This window comes from Macaca mulatta, chromosome 6 (assembly GCF_049350105.2).
Source record: "Macaca mulatta isolate MMU2019108-1 chromosome 6, T2T-MMU8v2.0, whole genome shotgun sequence".
NCBI classification, from domain to species: Eukaryota; Metazoa; Chordata; class Mammalia; order Primates; family Cercopithecidae; genus Macaca; species Macaca mulatta.
In genome coordinates, this window is record NC_133411.1 from 116,885,065 (window position 1) to 116,911,034 (window position 25,970).

Here is a 25,970-nt window from a genome sequence, read left to right on the forward strand (position 1 = left end):
AATTGCTTACCTTTGACACTAAGAAAATTGCCTTTTTTTTTTTTTTTTTTTTTTTGAGACAAGGTCTCACTCTGTCACCCAGGCTGGAGTGCAGTGGTGCAATCATAACTCACTGCAGCCTCAAACTCCCAGGCTCAAGTGATCCTCTCACCTTAGCCTCCCAGGCAGCTCAGACTACAGGTGCATGCCACCACATCTGGCTAATTTTTTAAATTTTTAGTGGAGATGAGGTCTCACTATGTTGGCCAGGGTGATATCGAACTCCTGAGCTCAAGTGATCTTCCCACCTGAGCCTCACAAAAGTGCTGGGAGCTACTGTACTCTGCCTCTTTTCTTTAAATAACCCCAAATTCTCAAATTCCATTTTCTTCCTAACATTTTATTGCGAAAATTTCGAGAAATATAAAAAAGTTGAAAGAATTTTATAGTAAACACCGTTATACCTACCACCTAGAGTCTACCACTTACGTTTTACTATACTTCTTCTATCATACTCATATTCATTTATCCATTCTATAATTCAGGGTTTTTTTGTTTTGTTTTGTTTTGTTTTGTTTGTTTGTTTGTTTTTGAGACGGAGTTTTGCTCGTTTTCCAAGCTAGAGTGCAATGGCGCAATCTCGGTTCACTGCAACCTCTGCCTCCTGGGTTCAAGGACTCTCCTGCCTCAACCTCCCAAGTAGCTGGGATTACAGGCATGTGCCACCATGCCCAGCTAATTTTGTACTTTTAGTAGAGAGGGGGTTTCTCCATGTTGGTCAGGTTGGTCTCAAACTCCTGAGCTCAGGTGATCTGCCCCCTTGGCCTCCCAAAGTGCTGGGATTACAGGTGCGAGCCACCGTGCCTGGCCTTCAGTTTTTTATAAAACTTTTTATTTTGTGAGAACTGTAGATTCACATGCAGTTGCAAGACACGGAGAGCCCATGTGCCCCTTCCCAGTTTCCGCCATCTTGCAAAATTATAGTAGAATATCACAAGCAGGATATTGATATTGATACGGTTACACACAGAACATTTCCATCACTGCAAGGATTCTTCATGGTGTCCTTCTATGTCCCACCCATTTCCCTCCCACCCCTACACTTTATTTAACCCCTGGTGACCTCTAATCGTTCTCCATTCCTACAATTTTGTCATTTCAAGAATGCCACAGAAATAGAATCATACAGTATATAATTTGGGGAGACTGATTTTTTTACTCAGTGTAATTCTCTGGAGATTCATCAAGGTTGCTGCATGTATCAACAGTCTGTTCCTTTTTATTGAGTAGTATTCCATGATACGCACATACCACATTCTGTTAACCCATTCACTTATTAAAGGACTGAGTTATTTCCAGGTTTTGGCTATTCTGAATAAAGCTTCTATAAATATTTGTGTATAGACTTTTGTCTTCATTTCCCCAAGATAAATGACCAGGAGTGCAATTGTTGGGTCATGTGGTAGTTGCATGTTTAGTTTTTAAAGAAATTGCCTATTTTCCAGTGACTACACTCTTTATCACTTTAACAATATATGAGTGATCCAGTTTCTTCACATCCTCAACAGCATCTGGTTTTGTGACAATCTTTTTTTACCATTCTGATTGTAGTAAAAATCTGAATTGTGGTTTTAATTTACATTTCCCTAATGGCTAAAGATAGTGAACATCTTTTCAAGTACTTAATTTCTGTTCATCTGTATATCATCAGTGAAATGTCTATTTATGTCATTTACTCATTTTCTAACTGGCTTGTTTTTATTATAAAATTTCAAAGTACTTTCTATATGAGATATGTTTGTCATTTGTCAGATACATGGTTTGCAAATATTTTCTCCCATTTTGTAGCTTGTCTTTTCCATCCTATTAAAAGGGTCTTTCACATAGCAAAAGTTTTTAATTTTTATGAAATCCAGCCTGTCAATTTTCCTTTTATGGATTATGTTTCTGGTGTCAAGTCTAGGAATTACATGCCTAGCCCTAGACCCTGAAGGTTTTTTCCCCCCTAGGTTTCTTTCTACAAGTTTTATAGTTTCATGTTTTACATTTAAGTCTGTGATCCTTTGTGAGTTCATTTTTATATAAGGTATGTGACAGGTTGAAGTTCACTTTTTTTGCCTATGATGTCCAATTTTTCCAGCACCATTTATTGAAAAGGCCATCTTTTCTCCATTGAATTGCATTTGTATCTTTTGCAAAATCACATAAGCATATTTATGTGAGTTCATTCTGAGTTTCCTGTTCTGTTCCATTAATCTGTATGTCTAGTGCTCCACAAATGCCACAGTCTTCATTGCTGTAGCTATATAAAAACTCTTGAAATTGAGTAAACTTATTCCTCCAACTTTATTATTTTTAAAAATTGTTTAGTTCTTTTGACTTTCCATGTAAGTCTTAGAATAGTCTTGTCTATATCTACAAAAAAATCTGTCTGAGATTTTGATAGAAATTGCATTAAACCCATGCATCAATTTGGGGAGAAATTACATGTCTCCTATGTGGCTTCCAATCCATCAACAAAGTATATCTTCCCATTTGTTTAGATCTTTGATTTTCAAGGACTGTATAATTTCTGGCATACAATCCCTATATATGTTTTCATCGGTTTATACTTAAGTACTTCTTTATCTTTTAAATTGAACATAAATTGTATTATGTTCTTAATTTTGGTGTCCACATGTTATTGCTAGTATACAGAAATACAATAGATTTTTGTATGTTTATCTTTTATTCTAAAGTCTTGCTTACTAGTTCTAGAAATGTTCTTATACATTCCTTAGGATATTTCACATAAACAATCAGGTCATGTGCAAATAGGGGCAGTTTTAATTATTCCTTTATTACCTTATCTGGCCAATTGCACTGGCTAGAACTTCCAATACTGTATTAAGAGTGGTGAGAGCAGACATCCTTACCTTGTTCCTGGTCTTAATGAAAAAACATTCAATCTATCATTATTAAGTATAATGTCAGTGGCAGGATTTTTTTGCAGATACTCTTCATCAAGTTGAGAAAGTTCCTGTCTATTTCTGTCTTTCTGCAAGTAATTTTTATTATTAATGGATGTTAAATTTTGTCAAATGCTTTTTTGACAACTGATATGACATATGATCTTTTGATTTTTGAATACCAAACCAGCCTTGAATCCCTGGAATAAATTCCAGTTGACCATAGTGCATGATTCGTTTTATATGGTCCTGAATTCTATTTGCTCATATTTGTAAAGGATTCATGGGAAACACTGTTCTACAGTTTTACTTCTTTGAAGTGTATTTTTTTTCTGATTTTGCTCATCAGGGTAATATTAGCTTTACAAAATGAATTGGGAAATGTTTCCTTCTGTTCTAATTTCTGGAGAATATTGTCCAGACTTGGCATTAATTCATCTTAAAATGTTTGGGAGAATACTCCAGTGAAACCATGTGGACCTGGAGATTTATTTGGGGGGATTTTTTAAAATTATCGATGCAATTTCCTTAATAAGTATAGTGCTGCTCAACTTAGCTGTTTTATATTGGATAAGTTGTGGTAGCTTGTGGTTTTCAAGGAAATGGTCTCCTTCATCTAAATTGTCAAATACATGTGTGTAGAATTGTTTGTTGTATTTCTTTATTATCTTTCCATGTGTGCAAGGTCTGTAGCAATATCTCGTTTCATTCCTGACATTGGCAATTCGTATCTTATCTCTTTCTTTGTCAGTATTGCTAGAGGTCTGTCAATTTTATTGCTCTTTTCAAGAAACCAGCTCTTGGCTTCATTGACTTTACTGTTTACTGCTTTCAATTCCATTGATTTCTGATCTTATCTTTATAATTTCTTTCCAGCCAGGTGTGGTGGCTCACACCTATAATCCCAGCACTGCAGGAGGCCGAGGCGGGTGGATCATGAGGTCAGGAGTTCGAGACCAGCTGACCAGCATGGTGAAACCCTGTCTCTACGAAAAAAATACATAAAAATTAGCCGGGCATGGTAGTGCACACCTGTAATCCCAGCTACTTGGGAGGCTGGGTCAGGAGAATCACTTGAACCCAGGAGGCAGAGATTTCAGTGAGCTGAGATTGCGCCACTGCACTCCAGCCTGGGCAATAGAGCAAGACCTTGTCTCAAAAAAAAAAAAATAACAATAATAATAACTTATTTCCTTCTGCTGGTGTTGGCTTTACATTGTTCTTCTTTTTCTAGCGTCTTGATATAGAAGCTTAGATTTTTTATTTAAAAATGTCCCTCTTTTCTAATATGTGCATTTAGCAATATAAATTTCCTCTTAGCACTATTTTAGCAGTTTTCTAATACCAAATTTAGACAATTGTATTTTCATCTCAATTTAATTCAATATATTTTTTCAAATTATTTCTCTTGTGACTTCCTCTTTCACCTATGAATTATTTAGAAGTCTTTTTTGTTTCCAAGTGTTTGGAGAATTTTCTGATATCTTTCTGTTTTTGATTTCCAGTTTGATTCCACTGTCGTCAGACAATACAATCCATATGATTTTAATTCCTCTAAATTTTGAAGTTTGTTTTATGGTTCGGAATATAGTGTGTTTTGGCATATGCGACATGGTTACTTGAAAAGAATGTGAAATATTGTTCTTGGATGGAGTGTTCTATAAAAATCAATTAAATCCTGTTGGTTGATAGTGTTATTGAGATCACTTGTATCCTTGCTGATATTTTCTAATTGTTCTACCACTTGTTGAGAGAGGAGTATTGACGTCTCCAACTACAACTGTGGATTTATGTTTCTCCTTTCAATTTTACCAGTTTTTGCTTCACATACTTTCCTGCTCTGTTTGCTGTACAAACATTTAGGATGGCTATGTCTAATAGGTGGATTAATCCTTTTATCATTATATAATGTCCTTATCTATCTCTTGAAATTTTCTAAAATATAGTTTATCTGATATTAATGTAGCCATTCCTGCCTTTCTATGTTTGCATGATATATCTTTACCTATCCTTTAACTTCCAACCTGATTATACTGTTATAGTTCAAGTGAGTTTATTAAACACAGCATATACTTAGGTCATGTTTTAAAATCAACTCTGTAAATCTGTATCTTTTAATTGGAATAGTTAGAGCTTTATACTTAATATAATTATTGATATGTAAGGCTTATGTTTGCAGTTTTATTATTTTTGTTTTCTATTTGTTCTCTCTGTTTTGCATTTATCTGTTTTCTCTTTCCTACCTTCCTGGGGTTAGAGGAACATTTTTTAGAATTGTATCTTGTTTTTAAGAGTATCTCTTTATATAACTTTTTAAATGGTTTCTCTAGGTATACATTATATATATACACACATATATATGTATATGTATATGTATATAATTTATCACAGTTTACTGGTGGTATCATTTTATTGGTTTGAGTGAAGTATATAAACCTTACTTCTTTTTGCATCCCTTCACTCCCCACATTTGTAATCATATACTTCCTCTGCATATATTTAGAACTACATGAGGCAGCATAATAATTTTTGCTTCAACCATCAAATACAATTTGGAGAACTCAAGAGGAAAATATGTATTTACCCACATGTTTGCTTACCATGTTCTTTTTGACATTGCAAAGTCCCTTCCTTTATTATTTCCTTTCTGTTTAGAAAATTTCCTTTTGCCATTCTTTTAGGGGACGTCTCCTGGTGACAAATGATTCTCTTACTTGTCCTTCATTTGAGAAATGTGTTGGATTGGGTGGGGCCAAGGTGGCCGACTACAAGCAGGGGCGATCGGAGGCTCCCATGGGAAAGAACCGTAATTAGTGTATGAATCCTGCATTGGCAACCAAGGTATCAGGTTCTTTCAACAGAACTAACTAGCCAGTTGGCATGATCCATGGAGGGGAAGGAAGAACAGTGGTGTGGTGGCACACCTGAGAGTCACACGGGGCAGGGGAGCCATCCCTCATCCAAAAGAGGTGTTGAGTGAGTGTGCTACCCAGCTAGGGAAACTGTGCTTTCCCCATGGAACTGTGCAACCTACAGATCAGAAGGTCCCACTCGTGAACCCACACCACGGGGGTCTAGGGTCCCAACCCCGAGCGACACAGATTCTCAACAGCCTCTCAACTAGAATCTGCTTAAGCCTGCCAGGTCCCCAGGGGGAGGGTTGACCAGCACCACAGCTGCAGCTGCCTGCTGTCTAAGCCCTTTGAGCTCCTTGGAGGAGGGTCAGTAGCCAGCACTAGGACTCATAACTGCTTAACATGCTAAGCTCCCTGGGTAGGGGAAGGGTGGCATCCATCTCTGTAGCTCTAGGCAGTGCTTTTCCCTTGCTAGAGCCAGGGAGGCTGGACAACTTGGTCGTAAGAGGTGTCCCCCACAGCCCAACACACCGGCTGTGGCATACTGTGGCCAGAATGCTTCTTCAGCCCTCATTCTAACACATCCTTCCTCACTGGGTATGGTCTCCCTGCACGAACTCCAACAACTCCAGCCAGACGCTCAGGGACAGAACCTGTATCTCCCTGGGCCTGAGCCCCTAGTGGGAGGAGTGGCCGCTGTCTCTGTAGACCAGCAGACTTAACCTTTCCTTCTCATAGTTCTGAGGAATCCAAGCAGCCCAGACAAATGGGGTTCCCCACAGCGAAGCACACCCCTCCACCAAGGAACAGTCAAAGTGCTTCATTAAACAGATCCGGTTCCCCATGCCACCCAAATGGGTGAGGCCCTCCAACAGGTGTTGTCAGACACCCTAGAAAAAAGCGATCCTACTGGCATCAGGTTGGTACCCCTCAAGGTCAGAGTTCCCAGAACAAGGAGCAGGCAGCCATCTTTGCTGTTCTCCAGCCTCCTTGAGTGACATCTCCAGGCGTGGGAGCAAACCAGATGAAGAGGGCTTGAAGTGAACCCCCAACAAACTGAAGCTGCCCTATAGGAGAGGGACCTGACCATTGAAAGAAAAACGAACAGAAAGCAACAACAACAAAAAGTTCCCACACAAACCCCATCCAAGGGTCAGCAGTCTCAAAGATTGAAACTAGACAAACTCATCAAGATGAAAATCATCAAAAAAACACTGAAAAACCAAGAGGCCAGAGTGCCTCTTCTCCTCCAAATGATTGCAATGCCTCTCCAGTAAGGGCGCAGAACTGGACGGAGGATGAGATGGAAAAATTGACAGAAGTAGGCTTCAGAAGATGGGTAATAAAAAACTCCACTGAGCTAAAGGAGCATGTTCTAACCCAGTGCAAAGAAGCTAAGAACCTTGATAGAAGGTTAGAGGAGTTGCTAACTAGAATACCCAGTTTAAAGAGAAACATAAATGACCTGATGGAGCTGAAAAACACAGCACGAGAACTTCATGAAGCAGACACAAGTATCAATAGCTGAATCAACCAAGAGGAAGAAAGAATATAAGTGTTTGAAGACCACTTTGCTGAAGTAAGGCATGCAGACAAGATTAGAGAAAAAAGAATGAGAAGGACCAAACAGAGCCTCTGAGAAATATGGGACTATGTAAAAAAGATGGAACCTAGGATTGACTGGAGTACCTGAAGGAGAAGAGGAGACTGAAAACAAGCCGGAAAACACACTTCAGGACATTATCCAGGAGAAGCTCCCCAACCTAGCAAGGCAGGCCAACAAATTCAGGAAACATCACTAAGATACTCCAAGAAAAGATCAACCCCGAGATATAAAATCATCAGATTCTCCAAGGTCAAAAAGAAGGAAAAAATGTTAAGGGCAGCCAGTGAGAAAGCCCAGGTAACCTACAAAGGGAAGCCCATCAGACTAACAGCAGACCTCTCAGGAGAAACCCTACAAGCCAGAAGACATTGGGGGCCAATATTCAATATTCTTTTTTTTTGAGACTGGACCCCTTCCTTACACGTTACACATAAATTAACTCAAGATGGATTAAAGACTTAAATGTAAAACCCAAAACCATAAAAACTCTAGAAGAAAACCTAGGCAATACCATTCAGGACATAGGCAGTGGCAAAGACTTCAGGACAAAATGCCAAAAGCAATTGCAACAAAAGCCAAAATTGACAAATGGGATCTAATTAAACTAAATAGTGTCTGCACAGCAAAATAAATTATCATCAGAGTGAACAGGCAACCTAAAGAATGAGAGAAAATTTTTGTGATCCACCCATCTGACAAAGATATAATATCCAGAATCCACGAGAAACTTAATGAAATTTACAAGAAAAAAAACCGAAACAACCCTATCAAAAAGTGGGAAAAGGTTATGAATAGACATATGTCTCAAAAGAAGACATTTACATGACCAACAAACATATGAAAAAAAGCTCAACATCACTGATCATTAGAGACATGTAAATCAAAACCACAATGAGATACCATCTCATGCCAGTCAGAATGGCAACTATGAAAGTCAAGAAACAATAGATAGTGGCGAGGCTGTACAGAAATAGGAACACTTTTACACTGTTGGTGGGAGTGTAAATTAGTTCAACCACTGTGGAAGACAGAATGGCGATTCCTTAAGGATCTAGAACCAGAAATACCATTTGACCCAGCAATCCCATTTTGGGTATATACCCAAAGGAATATACATCATTCTACTATAAAGACACATGCACATGTATGTTTACTACAGCACTATTTACAATGGCAAAGTCACGGAACCAACCAAATGCCCATCAATGATAGACTTAATAAAGAAAATGTGGTACATATACACCATGGAATACTATGCAGCCATAAAAATGAATGAGATCATGCCCTTTGCAGGGAAGCTGGAAGCCATCATCCTCAGCAAACTAACACAGGAACATAAAACCATATACCACATGTTCTCATTCATAAGTGGGTGTTGAACAATGAGAACACATGGACACAGGGAGAAGAACAACACACACTAGGATCTGTTGCGGGGTTAGGGGAGAGTTGAGGGAACTTATGGAGGATGGGACAAGAGTTGCAGAAAACCATCATGGCACACGCGTACCTGTGTAACAAACCCGCACATTCTGCACGTGCATCCTGGAACTTAAAGTAAAATAATAATTTTTTAAAAGAATGTATTTATCTCTTCTGCATCCCTGGGGGGTATTCTCATTGGGTATAAAATTCTGAGTTGACAGTTACTTTTTTTTAGCATTAGGCCTCCTCCAGTAAGACTCCAGGAAGAAAAGGAGGGTCACCTCATTACTGCTGGGCAGTGGTGGAAGTCAGGCTCCTTATAGAGCCTGACTCCTCTACAGAGTTTCCACTGACACCTCTGCATGTGGGGTATGTATGGCAGATAGTTGCTAGCTGGCAGATGTGGAAGCTCCAGCTCCCTGCTTGGCCTTCTCTGCTAAAACCACAGTGGGGTGGCCAGGCACGATGGTTCACGCCTGTAATCCCAGCACTTCGGGAGGCCGAGACAGGTGGATCACGAGGTCAGAAGATCGAGACCATCCTGGCTAACACGGTGAAACCCCGTCTCTACTAAAAATACAAAAAATTAGCCAGGCATAGTGGCGGGTGCCTGTAGTCCAAGCTACTTGGGAGGCTGAGGCAGGAGAATGGCGTGAACCTGGGAGGCAGAGCTTGCAACAAGCCGAGATCACGCCACTGCACTCCAGCCTGGGAGACAGAGTGATATTCGGTCTCAAAAAAAAAAAAAAAACCCACAGTGGGGTTAACTGAGGTTTCCCATTGCAGCTTTGCAAGGGTAAAAGTCTAGTCTTCCTACTCAGCCTTTGCTGAATGGGTAAGAGTAGGGCCACCATGGTGCTTGCCTGGAATAGAGTGGCTATTATCTAAAATATTTTTCTCTTATAGGGTGGTTATTATCTAAATGGACCTTTCCTGGTCCTTTGGCTACAGAAAGCAGGCTTTTGTTGGAGCATTTCTTTCTGTGCCCATTGCTGTCTCTAGATTGCCAGCTTATTCACCTCCAAGTTTGGGATATATGAAACAAAAAGAAAATCCAGGGAGCTCACCACCATGTTGTTCATCAGGTCCCAAGTTCCCTAGTCAGTCAGACTCTTCTCTTCACCATTTAGAATCTTCTTATGTTCATTTGATACATATTGTCTGGGATTTTAGTTGTACTTAGTGGAGGTAATAGGAAAAAGTATGCCTATTCTATCTTCCTCAAAGTGGAAGTCTGTCATAGAGTTTTAAAGACACTGAAAACTCTCAAATGCCAAGCATGTAATAATACCATTTGCATTCCAAGGGTTTTTAAAGATTTTTCATCTTCAATAAAATAACAAAGAATGATATGAATTCTTTAATTCAACATTGTTCCTCTTGTTTTTTAAATAATAAAATAACGTTATTATTTATAATATGCTACTGTATTATTACCAGATGAGTGTCCTCCAAGATGACTTTTAAATGCTGGTGACAGATTTTTAAATGACAGAATTTTTAGAAAACAAACAAACAAACAAAAACGCTTCAGGCCAAGCGCGGCGGCTCACACCTGTAATCTCAGCACTTTGGGAGGCCAGGCAGGCGGATCACGAGGTCAGGAGATCAAGACCATACTGGCTAACACAGTGAAACCCCGTCTCTACCAAAAAATACAAAAAATGAGTCGGGCATGGTGGCAGGCGCCTGTAGTCCCAGCTACTTGGGAGGCTGAGGCAGGAGAATGGCATGAACCCGGGAGGCGGAGCTTGCCATGAGCTGAGATTATGCCACCGCTCTACAGCCTGGGTGACAGAGCGAGACTCTATCTCAAAAAAAAAGAAAAAGAAAGAAAGAAAAAAAAACCTTCAAAATAAAAGTGGTTCCGCATGTATGTAAAATAAAAGGTATATGAACTATAATAAAAATAATGAATTTTTAAAATTTAGAACTGGACATTCAGCCTTAAAAATTATCTTTTGTTATTCTTCAACTGAAGAAATAAATCTTTTAAAAGTTTCCTCCCTTGTTATAAGATTTTCAAACGCACTTCCTAATCTCTTCTGTAAAAGAAAAAAAGTCTAGTTCATGTCATTTTTAGCTTACTTTGAAAGTAAACACTTATAATAATAAAATAATATAAAGTAAATGATGATCAAGGTTATAGAGAGACTAAGACCTTCATGGAATCACATACCTTCCTGCCACTGGCTTTGATGTAATACGTGGAAAATAACCAGAGGTAGTTTTCTAAAACTATTTATATATATCATAGCATTTTTCAACATGACTGATTATCCAACATAAAGTTATCTATCTAGTCAAAATATTTCTATTAATTCTTTTATACTTTACACACATTCCTTTGGGGTAAAGGCCATGGTAGCTTGACTCATAGGTGGGTGTCTGTGATGGTTCTTTAGTTGCCTTGTGGATGTAAATACTCATAATTTCCCTGGCAACTGCCCATCAGAGAGAAGCCAAAGCCTCTGGTCAGAGACTTGCCTCTCAAGTGTTACAAAGAGTTTGCAGACAGCACACACCTACAGTGAAAGTAAGTCTATTGAACTACGAAAGCTTGTGTTTCTTACAACAGGTAGTGGGGAATAGTTTGTCTGTAATTACTTTTCTAGTTTTGTTCACTCTCTTTCTGTGATTGGTTATGTGCAAAATAGAAAACCCTAATATGATCCGAGACATGATTAGTGCATATGCTGGGTCTATCACCCCAGCCAACTGGTGATGAGTTTTACAAATACACAAAGTAGTCGACCCCAATATATTGATGCAGATAAGAAATGATGACCTCTCAGTGAGATGTAGGCAGCCACAGTGTTGAGACAGGGCTGTGACTACAAATGAAACTGAATATAGAAGTTCATATACTCTATTATGACCTCCTAGAAAACTAGCTAAGGAGCTCTCTGCCATCATTAATGAAATAAAAATAGACACCTAGTCTATGAACTTTTGAAATGTCACCAATTTAAGCATATCTTGGATGGGATAATAATTTACATGTTTGGACAGCTTTTCTCAAAAATACAATTTTAAGACCATTTCTGCATACAAACTTAACTCCTACAGGACATTATAAAATGCCTACCTAACTATTCTCACTTGGAAAGTGAACTATGAATAGATAGTTGCAATAGACAGAATAGGCAGCCAGGTTGTTAGAGACATAGCCCAGTAATCTGAATCTTTCTCCTAAATGTTCAAGAGAATAGAGATTTAACAAAAAGGCAAGCTATCTGCCATCCAAAAGCATTTTGCAAATGCCTTCAAAAACATTATTCTATTCAAAGAGGTTAAGTATTCAAATGAAAAATTTAAGTAAAAAGTGTTTGACATAATGTAAGATAAATATAATACATGTCTCAGAATAAATAATCTAGTTTACAAAAAAAAATGCCTTAAATTTTTGGACCAAACTACTAAAAGTTCACATCAGAAATTAATTTGAAAATGCATTAAAATAGCTAGAGCAAAATTGTAATACTAATAATATATTTACGTTGTGAAATTAATAGATTTAATAACATACCTTAAACATGACAGAAGAAATGAACAGTATGGTTTTCATGTAGGAATTTAAAGACAGTTTCCCAGAGTTGTAAACTGTAGTTTGTGAGCCTCTCTCGAAAACACATTTTCCACATCTTTCCCATTTCAGGGTCCCAAAGACTTATAACTTGTTAACTCCATCTCCCCAAGCTCTATAAATTTTCATTTTGGAGCCTTCCTGATGCATGGATTTGATCTATACACAATTCAGCTAAAAATTAAATGCACGATCTTCAAAAACTCTAAATCTCTTACAGTTGTGCAGCTGAAGATGAAAGCACTTGTATACAAATGTTTAAAACTATATAAACCTTCCCATGTAAGATGGAAAACAAGAGGCTCAGTACTTTTTCTTAAATCCGTCCTAAGGGATTTTGTTCAAATAGTGTGCTCTTTCAGCAATCCCATTACAATAGCTATTTTACCAGAAACAAAAAGTCCCTCTGTCAGACTAATAGTCAATAATAATTTTACTGGTACTAAGAATAAGTGTGATTAACTGGCACATTTTTTTGAATCTTTCAAAATTAATTACACATCTGTTATTTCATTTTATCCATAAAAAACACCATGTGAGGTGGTTTTATCTTCATTTGACAAATGAAGGAATGAGTTAGAGAGAACTTAAGTCCCAAGGCCAACAATAATCTATGTTGTGCAAAGTAGCAATGAATTAGTGAAGGAATGAGACTAGGTTACTAGATTACTAATTCTAGGACTACCTGCTAGACAATGAAAGATGAAGTTACCTAACATTAGTGCACACTCAGTAGTAACGGTAATCTGCTAAGTATTTACTTAGCTAATTCTTCAAAATATTAGTCTGTTTTACTATTTGATCATCTCTGTTTTACAATTGCAGAAACAGAGGTTCCGTTTGATAGCGGTCTGATTTATTGTATCTAAGTGGCAGATTTAAACAGAGGTAAGTGTGATTGCAAAGTTCCTCTTTCTCTAAGAGGAACATCTTACATTTAGAAAGAATTTCAAAGCCAAGATATGCACTCCTACTATTGTCTACATGGATTCTTTCCTTTTTTTTTTTTTTTTTTTTTTTTTTTGAGACAGAGTCTTGCTCTGTCACCCAGGCTGGAGTGCAGTGGCCCAATCTCAGCTCACTGCAACCTCAGCCTCCTGGATTCAAGCGATTCTCCTGCTTCAGACTCTCAAGTAGTTGGGATTATAGGTGCATGCCATCACATCCGGTTAATTTTTTGTATTTTAGTAAAGACAGAGTTTCAGAAATAAAAGGAGAATGAAACTGAAATGCAGGTGAATTTGGGCCAGGTCTGTATTGTAATTCTTTATTCTGATATTCCTACACTTCTTCCTAACACTGAATTCATAGCCCAATGCCTTGAGGTACTGCTACAGAAGTTCCACCTCAAAGCTAAAGCAAGCTAGTAGAAGGGCAGATTTTAGCAAAAGGAACACTCAGTATATTTGATGATTGTTTAGCTGAATATGTGTGCGGGTTGAGAAGAGCCCAAGTTATCATTTCCCAGAATGTAGAGACTTTCTGCACAAAAAAGGGAGACTTCATTCAAATCATTCTGGAATCCTCAGATCCTTGGGTCACAATGCACATATGAGCATTGAAAAAGCTCTGAGCAGTATTGCAGAACAAAGGCTCATTTCACTTGGTCTGACTGAGCGTTTCCCAACTGTAAGACCTATTAATATTCCATGGAACATCTTCTGATGTTTCAGACTTGACTCTGAAAATAATCTGAGTGTGGACTGCACTGTGCTATTCCTGTGCAACAATTACCACAGAGTGAAACCTTTAGTGCTTTTTCTCAACGTTCAGACCTGTGGTACATTATTCTAAAGGTACAGACAAGAAACAGTTCCAAGGCGGATGAGACTAAATCTCTGAATATTAGACCTGGCAGAGGCCTTAGGGGTTATCATCTCTTTCCATTAACATATGAAGAAGCTACAGTCTGTCTACAGGGATTGAGAACTGGCTCCAAGATCATAGGATCTTAGAAAGTGGCTGTCCTGCTACCCTCTCATTACCAGACTTGGCAATGGTGCCTCAGCAGGATGGCATGTCAGAGGCACCCCATCTTGCACAACCTGGAATTCTCTGGAGGTCTAGTCCAGGGCCACCAGGTGGAAGGCTAAGGAGGAACAGCTACGAGCACTGCAGGAGACCGCCTCAGGATACTCTTGTTCTATCCTCTTGCTTCGCTGTTTTTGTTCTCCAAACGACCATCATGGTCGGAAGACAATTTTGACCATAAAATGTTTGCAGTGAGAATATCAGGCGGGTGTCTGATATTCCATGGTTTATGGTTTATTCCAGGCAGGTTTATGTTTCCATGCTAATATACCTACAATTTTCCCCCAACTACTGTATTGATAGGCATTTACAACACTCAGGAGTATTTCTAAATTTTACATGAATAATTTGGGGGAAAAAGTTATGTGTTTTTCATCATACCTACATAGAGAATGATTTTAAAGTGGTTTTTCTAGTGGAAGTGTATATAAATATATATATATATTCAGCATATGAATATATAAATATACACTGAATATGTTTTTATATCCTGAATGTATATAAAACATACATATACTGAATACATATTTATATATTCATTTACTGAATATTTATAAAAACATATGAATATATATATTCAGCAGGACATTTGAAGTTTCTATATTTGTAGTAATATTATACTAAGTACAAATCTACATGTTATCTAAACACCTCTATTCCACATATGTGTATGTCTATATATAGATATATCACCACTAAAAATATATTGATTGGTATTAGTGATTCTGCTTCACACTATTTTTCAGCTAAATGGAGAAGAAAGATTATTTTAGAGTTAACTAATTATATTATTTAAGAAATTACTCTCGTTGGATTATACATGGTGAAGAGGTAGAGTGAGATTGTGTCACCATCCCTCTGCTGTTCAGCCAATCTGTTTATTATTTTATGTCATTTGTTCTCAACCAGCCATCTCAAATTAGTATATGGGATGTATAGCACTTTTTGACATATTTTTTCCACCAGGCAAAAAGTGTCAAATGCCAGTGAGTTCAGTAATCTCTTATCAAGTAGTACTTTATGTAGCCACTAGTCTCTTACTGTCTAGTTACACTTCTGAAAAAAACTTTTTCAGAAAGTGATCTTCCTAAAGTCCCACTCATCACAGAAAATCAACAACTTCTAACCAGTATATTTAAATGTCTCAGTTCCCATAGAACTCTCTCTCAGACCCTGCCTTCCCTGGTTTTAACTTCTCTCATTCTATCCCCCCGACCCACACACAATCCTATGGCCTCCCTTCTCAGTGTAAACCAAACTTCCCAGAGTCCTTTCACCCCCACCTCCACATGCATGCATTAAATCAATTCGCACACCACCACCAAAAGGGAAAGTGGAAAAAAGACGTTCTTAGTCCCCATTCCTTTGATTTTCTGCATCCCTGGGGCCCCTCCTCACAGATGCAGTGCAATGCAGGGGTAGAACCACAGGCCAATAACCAGACATCTTGCCAGCAAGATGATCTGGGTTTTTTAATTAAAAAAAATTTTCCTGGTCAGGTGTGGTGGCTCATGCCTGTAATCCCAACACTTTGGGAGGCCAAAGTGGGCAGATCACTTGAGGTCAGGAGTTCCAGACCAGCCTGACCAACAGTTTGGAGAAGCCCCGTCTCTACTAAAAATACCAAAATTAGCTGGGCGTGGTGGCGCATGCTTGTAATCCCAGTTACTCAGGAGGCTGAGGCAGGAGAATCGCTTGAACCCAGGAGGCTGAAGATGTAGTGAGCTGAGATCATGCCATTGCACTCTAGCCTGGGTAACAAGAGCAAAACCCCATTGCAAAAAAAAAAAAAAAAAAAAAAAATCCTTATTTCCTATTAATCTCTTACTCAAGCTTTTACAAATAATTATCCACATTTCTCTTAGTACCAATGAGATGATTTATGCCTTTGGCAAAAGAGAAGAGGAAGAGAAGAGAGAAAATGAGCACAAGGCTCATTTCCAGAACCAGCCTTTCCTGCAGCTCTGGCCAGACCCCAGCCACAGGCTGCCCTTTCTCTGGCCCTCTCAACCACAGTCACAAATTGTTCAAAAGTTGACCCTGACCACACTTTTCCCCACTCATTATTTTTATAATTTTGATATTTAAAAGTATTAAATGAATAGTCAGGTCTGTCAAATTAGGCTTTGTTAGAGCTCATTTTTGTTATGCCACCATTACTCCTAACTGGATTATGACAAGAAGGCAATAGTACCTATTTCTACTCTCGACAATTTTGTTACTCTTCAAGAGGAGTATATAAACTGATATCCAAGTCCAAGAATCCTGAGTATTTTCACAGGTATATATATTTAATTAAAATCATGACTTTTGTTGTTGTAGGTGTAGGTTTCTTTCAGTCATTTAAACTCTCTAGGCTTCATTTTTTGTATTTAGAAAAAAAAAAGCCAGGGGAAATGCTACTTATGCATAAAACACTCTGAGCTCCCAGATGAAAGCCGGTATATAAAAGTGTGATACGTATTTATTGCCTCTCCTCTGATGAAAAGTGGCAGCCTTCTGCTTAAAATGGGATTAGAAATTCTGACTATAACAGAGAAGAGAGAAGCACAAATGAGTAACAAGCAGTCAGAGTAAATAAAATTCAAAAGATGGAGAGGACTCCTTTTACAAAAGGAACATCAGTTGCGAAACTTGTGGTTCAATTTCGTATGCTTTCCACTTTTAAAAAGTTGGGCTCAACTGCATGTATAATGAGCTACAAGCAGAAGGTACATTCAGTAGTACATGAATAAAAAATGACCTTTTCATTTGCTCTTCCGTAGCTTGGCATTCCTATATTATTAAAATATAATGTATTAAAGATTAAGTAAGCATATTAGCATACAGACATCATGCTTCTGTGGTCATGGATATGAGGACTATCTAACATGAGGCTAGAAATCCATCCATATAAAATTCAAATTTTTAATAGTATAGATATCAATTAAAAAGAACACAAAACTTTTCTAAAAACCATTATAGTTGGCTATTCTATTAAGTATGGAAAAAAAATGAATGAAGAGAGAATCTCTAAAGGGAGCCATAAATAATAATCAACAATTGTAGCTGGGAGTGAACTGAATTCCACATTATAGGAAACATATTAAATGCATAAACTTCCTACTCTAATAAAACTTAACATTTTTTAAACCTAGGAATTTAAGCTAAAGCAATTTTCATGCCCTTTTTGGAGAATAAACTATTCATTTAAAAATTTTTGTTGTATTTATTTCATTTCTATGGCTTATTTTTCTTTCTGTCTTTGCAACATATAATCCATAAATATACCGAGTATCAGAAGAATGCACAAAGAAGTAACTGCAAAAACATAAACAAGATAAAATTATCAGATTTCCAAAACAGAGAGCTTTCCTTTTACCTCATTAATATGTAAACAATATGGGTTCATAGAAGAAAATTTGAAGTTCAGCAAAGTGAAAAGAGAGAACAAATAATACTATGAATATTAGTGCAATCACTGGACACTTCTTACATATTTACCTTTACTGTTTTTCTTTTGTATTTTTTTCTCAGTGTTATCTCATACACTATTATAGTAGAGATACAATATTGTATCATGCTCTTTTCACTTATGTCAAGAAGTATTTTATACCCAAGCATGTGTTTTTCTTTTTTAAGTTCATTTTTTTTCCTCTTCTAAAAACTGCTTTAACCTCTCACAATGGAAAGCTGACATTCCTAAATGTACAAAGAGGAGGCACTGTTGAACTCAGAGCTTCAGGTTATGTCCTACAGACTGTTCCCAATGGTGAGAAATGGTAGTGGCAGTCTTATTTGTAGTGCTCCAAGGAAAGGAGACACCATAGTGTCTTGGTATCTAAACTGAGAGAGAAGCCAATAACTAATCTTGTCAACTATCCAAGAATTTAGTCACCTATTAGTTACAGGAAAGTCTTGGGTGTGTCCAAATATAGTAGAAGATCATAACTATCCAGTAACCTAACCTTAACGTGGCTTTCAAAAACCAGAACTGTCAATCTCTGTCTATTGCAGCTCTCTCACCCTCCACCTGCTGTGCTACCTTCACCATGTAGGAAAACCAGAAACCCAATCTATGAACTACCATTCTGAATTTGTCAGATTCACAAGGGAAGTAACATATAAGTGTATATTGGAAAGGAAGAAAGTTCTTCATATATACATTCATTAAAATGAGTAAAAATCTTCCTTATGTTTAAAAAATTAGGTAAGACAGGCTGGGCATGATGGCTCATGCCTGTAATCCTAGGACTCTGGGAGGCTGAAGCAGGAGGATACGAGGTCAGGAGTTCGAGACCAGCCTGGTCAACATGGTGAAACCCCATCTGTAGCAAAAATACAAAAAATTAGCCGGGCGTGGTGATGAGCGCCTATAGTCCCAGCTACTCAGGAGGCTGAGGCAGAAGAATCGCTTGAACCTGGGAGGCGGAGGTTGCAGTGAGCCAAGCTTGAGCTACTGTACTCCAACCTCGGCAACAGAGCTAGACTTCGTCTCAAAAAAATATTAAATAAATAATAAAAAATTAGGTAAGACAGAAATCATATAAAAAGTTAAGCTAAACTGAAAATCTGGGGGGAAATGCAAGCTTTTATTTTTAAAACGATATCAATACAAAACAGATATTTATAATAGATATACCTTTCTTGTTTTCTCTGTTGTTTCCTTGGATGAAAAACAACAGTGATTTTAAAAAAAAATTGCTTTGAATAAAATTTATCATCTGCTGATGCATTATTTCTCAATTTCTTTTTCATATTATCTCTTGGAGATAAATGGCAATAACAAAGACACATTAACATGACACTAAGAACAGCTTTTTATAGTTTTAATTATTTTTTTCCTTTTTGGTAATAAAAATGATGTGGTATGTTTGCATGTGTTATATATTGAGAAGCAATAATACTGTTTAAATATTCATAATTATGAAGATAACTTTCACTTGATATTTTAAAAATGAAATAGCTTCTGGCCCCTTAACATTATGGCCCTGTTTACTAATATATATTGCAGGCACACCTATATTTATGTCAGTCAATCACTTACTGTGCTTTTTATGCTATTCTGAGTTATTCTGCATAAAGATAATTTTCTTTTATGAGTCCATCAAGTTTCACTTTCTGAGAAATAATTTCACAATTTGTAATGTAGATAATGAGCAGTCATTTTCCCACTTCTCTTGGGATTTGAGCTCATTTCAGTCTGTGAAATAAAAACTGAAGAAAAGAAACTAAAATCTAAAGTAGGGGAGACCATGGATGAGTGGTGAACATGTATTTCAGCCCTGCTACAAGCAGGGATGGAGATGCCAATGGAGGGTGCCAGCCAGCAGCTTGGCAGTTTGGCAGGGCCTCTCAACGGCAGCACTTATCCAGGTTACTACAGTCAGGGCCTAGTCTTACCTCTGCACTCCAGAAATGATTATACTCTTACAGAGAAATTGAGAAGCCTCTCTGGGATAAACTCATGAAAACCAAACTCCTTTATAATGCAACTTTATTATTTTAGAATAAGACATTATTGTAATGCAAGCTGAATTGCTACTCTTGTCAGATTAGTTATTCTCACCCGCTCAGAAATTTATAGTACAGAATTTGCCTGATGGGCAGTGTTAGAACTAAAGGGCTTGGTGATTTTATCTCACAGTTCCTAGGCTAAACACTTAGGACAGCCTCCCTGCAGCTTCCTTCCAGCAGAGGATCTCATCTGGGCCACCGCTTTTTAATTTTAGCTTTTTAAACTTAATTTTAATATTACATTTTTTTTTATTAAGATAGGCATTACATATAAAAGCTACAACAGTTAAGAGAGTGAAAGTGAAGTCTACCTCTCTCCCTCTTCTATCCCTAGAAGCTCAGTTTCTTTCCCTGGAGGCTACCCTATTAGCAATTTCTTAAATGACTTTCCAGAGGTAACGAGTGAATTTACAAATATATGCCATGTGTGTATGTATGTGTGTATGATATATATAGATATGTATGTATATATACAATATGTCTCCCCTTCAATAAGAGCATAGCATACATGCTGTTTTCACATTTTGCTTTTTAACTTTCCATATATAGAACTTTTAAGTTTTAACATGTACATAGGACATAAAAATAGCACATACAGGAAGTATGCTTAAATATTATTTTATACAGGTAGGAGTTTAAACACCTACAATGGAATTTCTGTGTCAAAAAGTATACAATTTTTACTTGAAAAGATATTACCAAATTGTTTCTTACATTTTATCAATGGTAAAAACTTGGAATTCACAATCACAATGTGGCAATTAATCCCTTCTATGTTGTGACTATAGAATGATTTACTATGAATTCTTACAGAAGGGAAGACAATTCAAAATTAATAAATTCTGTTTCTAGTTACCTTCTTATTCTCAAGGCTAATAATTCAAGGTGTATGATTGATTACAGATCCCTAGAAAATAAGATCATCAATCACATGGAGTATACTGCTTGATAGATGAGAAAACAAGAAATGAATTAGGTCCGACATGAAAGAAAAAGTTTTGGACTTGGGTTTTAAAAGAGTCTCCTTTCCTAAGTAACCTTGGATTTTCAGGGCAAAAGTTCTGTCCACCTACCTCTGAAGCAAGAGTTGATGAGACAAAAAGAAACTCTGGGAAGAGTAAAATAAAACAACCAAGACTGTTTGAATTGGAAACCCTAAAATTTCCAACAGAGTCTCACATGGGAAAGGGATGGTTGTCAACAAAGCAAAACAAAACCCCCAAAACTAATGGTACATGGGTACCTGGGGAAGGAAATGGCTTCATAAGGGAACAGGGGACTACTGAAGGTTAGGTTTATGGCAGGGATTTTCATGGACTCCCCTCCTGATAAGAAATTATCCAAAAGCTAAGAAGAGGAAGGTGGGAAGAGTAAGTGGGTAGACCTAGGCTTTCAAGCATCAGACTCCTAACCCAAAATACCTTTGTGGGGACAAAAGAGACATCACGACATTGATTATAAAGAAGGTCATGAAATCTAAGAGATTATTCATACTCAGCTAACCTGTACTGTTATTAACCACGGCACTATGTTGGGTTAAAGAAAAGGACATTTAAAATATCCAGGATACAACAACTATTAATATTCATTTCTATAACATAGAAACTAAACATACACATTACCATTGTATCCTTTTTGACATAAAAAGTTTGGGATATGCACTTGTTATGAACAAGTACATGTATATAACCTTACTGCCTTTATTGTAAGACTTAAAATAAAAGAATTTATTAAAATTATTATAATTTTAATGTTAAATGACTTCTAACAACTTACATAATTCTTGAGAACTATAATACCAGCTCTTTTATTAACTATTTGTGAATTTTCCTAACTAATGCAGGACATGTAAAATAGGTTTCAGGTGTATAATTTGTATCTAAAATTTGAGGGCAGAGCCAAAATATTAAAACATTCTTTTCATAATGTATCATTTTAGAAGGAAAACAATTATAATTTTCCTCCATTTTATTTTATCCTTTCTATAAACTTACATATTTTCACAAGTTTTTTAAATCACTTGTTTTTATAATTATAATGTTTACCTGAAATGGGATACATTAATTATTCACTTTTATTCTCAATTCTTCAAAATATAGCAGATGTGCCTTTACAGTATGAATTCTGATTAGTCTATAAAAATATATGAGAAAATTCTATCTGAAATTAAAGTTTTTGAATATTGAAAATGAGCATTAAGCATGTAGATGTAAAAGCTAAATAAAAATTTAAAGCAAAAATATATTCTACAAATAAAATTTTTTGAAAATTAACTATTAATTTTCTTCTAATATTTATAATAAAGCAAGGTCACAGTACTGTAGAAACCTGAATCTACAGTAGTGTTAAATAAATGTACTGAAAGACATACTCTAGAATGTAGTTTGTTTGTTGAATGAATATTCTAAAGGAAATGTGATGAATGTCATTAATAATTTACACAACATAAAAGAAAACTTGTTATCGTAACAATATGGGCTTTGTTAATGCCCCTAACAGTATATGGTATTATTTGAGACAGGTAAAACAGACTTAATATCTACTTCATATTTTTTTTGTTGTTGTTACATGTATACTTCTTTTATCTTCCTTCTGGGCACTATATCATTTTGTTCCGATTAGTAAGCATAGAACCTCATAAATTGGAGGAGTTCAATAAATACTGAGTAAATAAACAAACAGGCAAAAACACTCCTAGAGTTAAAAGGAGACAAATTACTACTATAAATAACTAGAAAACAAGAACTTAACAGAATAAATATATTTACTAGAAAGTCAGTTTCTATAATCTATGAGCTTGAGGGCCTCTAGATTGTGTGGGCTGTTTCTAAGGCTTGAGAGAAGTCCTAGCACTGGATTCACATGGTCATTTGTGTTTGTACATTTTTCGTATTTTATCTGTAATTAAGACAACTGCATGTTTAGCACCCAACTTTGTATTTGTAGTTTTTAAATATGATTTCTTAAGAGGTGGAGGACAAGTATAAAAGTGAAAGGCCCAATAAACTTGGATCTGCTCCTACATATTTCCCTATTGTACTGTGCATAACTTAATAGGAGAATTGAAACTAAACCAACATTTGGGCAAGTAACAAAGCTTTAGTTTACATTCATAAATATTTGTCACTGCCTGTTGAAAAATAAAAATATATATTCTGAAACAGTTTATCACTTAACAAATCATGTGGTGAGATCTCCATTATGCATCAGCGCATATCCTCAAATTCGTGTGGTGAGATCTCCACTACACATCAGCACGTATCCTCGAACTGCAGGTTTCTTTTCTGGTCATCATGCTTGGACATTTATTGACAATTAACAGCTGCTTCACTACTTCACTTTTTTAAACTTCACGTACTGACATTTCATATTCACTCATACTTTCAGACAGCCTAAAGTATTTGAAAAAAATCCAGCTGCTTTAATACAATATCACTTTTTAGATTCTCTACTTTAAAAAATCCTTGCCTTTTATTGCATATATGAAATTATCACAAACTTGTTAATTTTTGCTTATGGATCTAAGATGTTTCATAAAAGTGTAGAGTAATTAAAATACACAACACTGGTTTTCAGTTAAATATTTTGACATACTTATTCTACTGAATATCAAAAGTCACTTCTCAGAAAACCATCATCAAAAACTTAGAGTCAAAGATGACTTTGTTAAAACTAGCCCCCCGAAAAGTTCTCCTTATACCCCTAAAATCTAAATACTCCTAATTGCTTTTTCCTTTTTTTGGTGGGAGGTGGGGGACGGAGTCTCACTCTGTTGTCCAGGCTGGAGTGCAGTGGTGCAATCTCTGCTCACTGCAACCTCCACCTCCCGGGTTCAAGTGATCCTCCCACCTTAGCCTCCTGAGTAGCTGGGATTACAGGTGCATGCCACCATGCCTGGCTATTTTTTTGTATCTTTTTTAGTAGAGAAGGGGTTTCACCATGTTAGCCAGGATGGTCTCGATCTCCTGACCTCGTGATCCGCCTGCCTCAGACTCCCAAAGTGTTGGGATTACAGGTGTGAGCCACCACGCCTGGCCAATACTCCTGATTTCTAACTGACTTTTTCTGACCAGTGTTAGCCCAAAACGAATGTTTACAACCTATAGTGGGCAATGGATGCCTGGAAAATAGCATTTACAATGGAAACACTGACACAGTTTAAAACAAAAATGAAGGAAAAAACATCAAACTTATACAGCAGTGCTAGCTAATGGGGTGATTAGAACACTCTTGGCCTTGGAATTGATGTAAGAAAATATTTAGAGAACATCTTATTTGGCTGGAAACAAGATCATAAGATAATTCTGTTAAAACAAGTGCTTTAAGTTGTGAGTGTAACACTTTCACACACATACACACACACAAACACACACACACCCCTCACAGGCTACAGGAAGAAATATTTTGACCCTAAGACATGTTATTTTGGGGGCAGAGCTAAGAGAAATAAGAAAAACTACCCAGAGAACATGCCCTAAAATTTACAACTGAATCTTGTCAACTGAAACCATAATACCATTTGTTTTCCCCTCTAAATAAGTGGCATTGTATTGAAAAGGTAGATATCAAAGATTTAGGAGACTAGCATTTGATTCAACAATTTGGCTTATGGCGAGGCTACTCTAGAATACATATTTGATTTTAAAAACAGGAACATTAAGGATATACCATTCTTAAGTCAAAGAACATATGGAATATGAGTGCTATCTATGTGCAATGAAACAATAAGTAAAATTCATTTTTAAAGGATAATTTTGTGTTATCTCTGTTCATGTGTTTTTGTGTATATGCATCAGGCCAACAGTAGGCATAAATAAAAAGTAAGAACTCACAGGAAGAAGTCACAAAGGAAATTATACTCATTAAGAAGCATGATTCTATACCTGCAAGTCAGGAAATCACAGAGGTAAACTTCCTGCTGATCCAAGGAAGAAAGGAAATTTTTCCTTCCCCATAGCCTGGTTACAGTTGGTGAAGAAAACTGTCTTAACTTTTCTTGGTTTCAAAGGGTGTCATGCCCCACACAGCTGGAGGAAGAAATAAGAGCTGACAACTCCTTACATACATCTTTCTAATTTCAAAACCTTCTTCATGCAGATGCCTGAAACAAAGTTCTATAGTGCTGATAACGGATTTTTTTTTTCACTTTATATTCCAGACTACTAGCTATAATTATTTTGAAGCTAGACAGCACTCCAGCGGTCAAATAACAAAACTAATCTGCAGAAACAGTCTTACAAAGAGAATCACCTATCTAAGTTAGTTGGTTGATGATTCTTCTATTGCTGTCCTAAGTTGTTTCTCTGGACACATAGCATATATTTCAAATTAAAATAATATGCATTAAAACATCAAATTAAGTAGAAGTATTTCTTCATGTAGCAGATTTGTAAATGAGCCTGTGAACGTTAGAAATCTCATCAAAAATTAATATATTCACTCTATCACTCCATTATAACCAATAAAGTCCTGCAAAGCCTAATTCTACAAAAGATCCACTAACATATGTAATCTTAAGGCTCTCATCAGGTTAATGATGGTTTCCTTCAGGATTGCATTAATCTACACAAAGTATGGTAGTCTTTAAAAACCACTGTTAGGTTCAGAGGCGTTAACTCTTAAATATAATTTCAACAGTTCTTCACTATTACTAAAAGTCTTATATTTCATGCTGGTAAATGCAAAGACCTTTTGATAATACCATGAAGAACTAAATTGCTATAAAATTATACTGTTTTTAAGTCCCCAATAGGGTTTACTTAATAAGGGTATACCTTATCACTATGAATGCTTCAAACCCATCTCACAAGATACATCTGCTTTTCTTACTGTCATTTCCATTGCATAAATCAAAACGGCACTCATTAGTGTAAACTCATTAGGGTAAACCAAACCTCAATTGCAAGGATCTCAGCATTTCTGAAAACATAAAGATATCCAAGTTGATGTCACTTAATTAAAAATATATAGTTTGCTTTGGACAGTTTTTACTAACCCTAGTCCTTATTATCTGGACTAGTGAGATTAAGATAATTTAAGGCTGA

General features: G+C 36.7%; 1 protein-coding gene across 2 annotated transcripts in view; it reads right to left on the reverse strand.

Annotated features, from left to right (window-relative positions):
* FBXL17 (F-box and leucine rich repeat protein 17) overlaps positions 1-25,970 on the reverse strand; it is a 545,014-nt gene that overhangs the window by 183,950 nt on the left and 335,094 nt on the right. Inside the window, exon 7 of one of the 2 annotated variants that reach the window (XM_078005091.1) lies at positions 3,778-3,913. The exons of the other annotated variant lie outside the window; for it this stretch is intronic. Within the exon in view, the coding sequence (XP_077861217.1) occupies positions 3,862-3,913 (52 nt within the window). The 3' untranslated portion in view covers positions 3,778-3,861. Of the gene's footprint in view, positions 1-3,777; positions 3,914-25,970 lie in introns of those variants that run through there. 2 annotated transcript variants of the gene reach the window in all.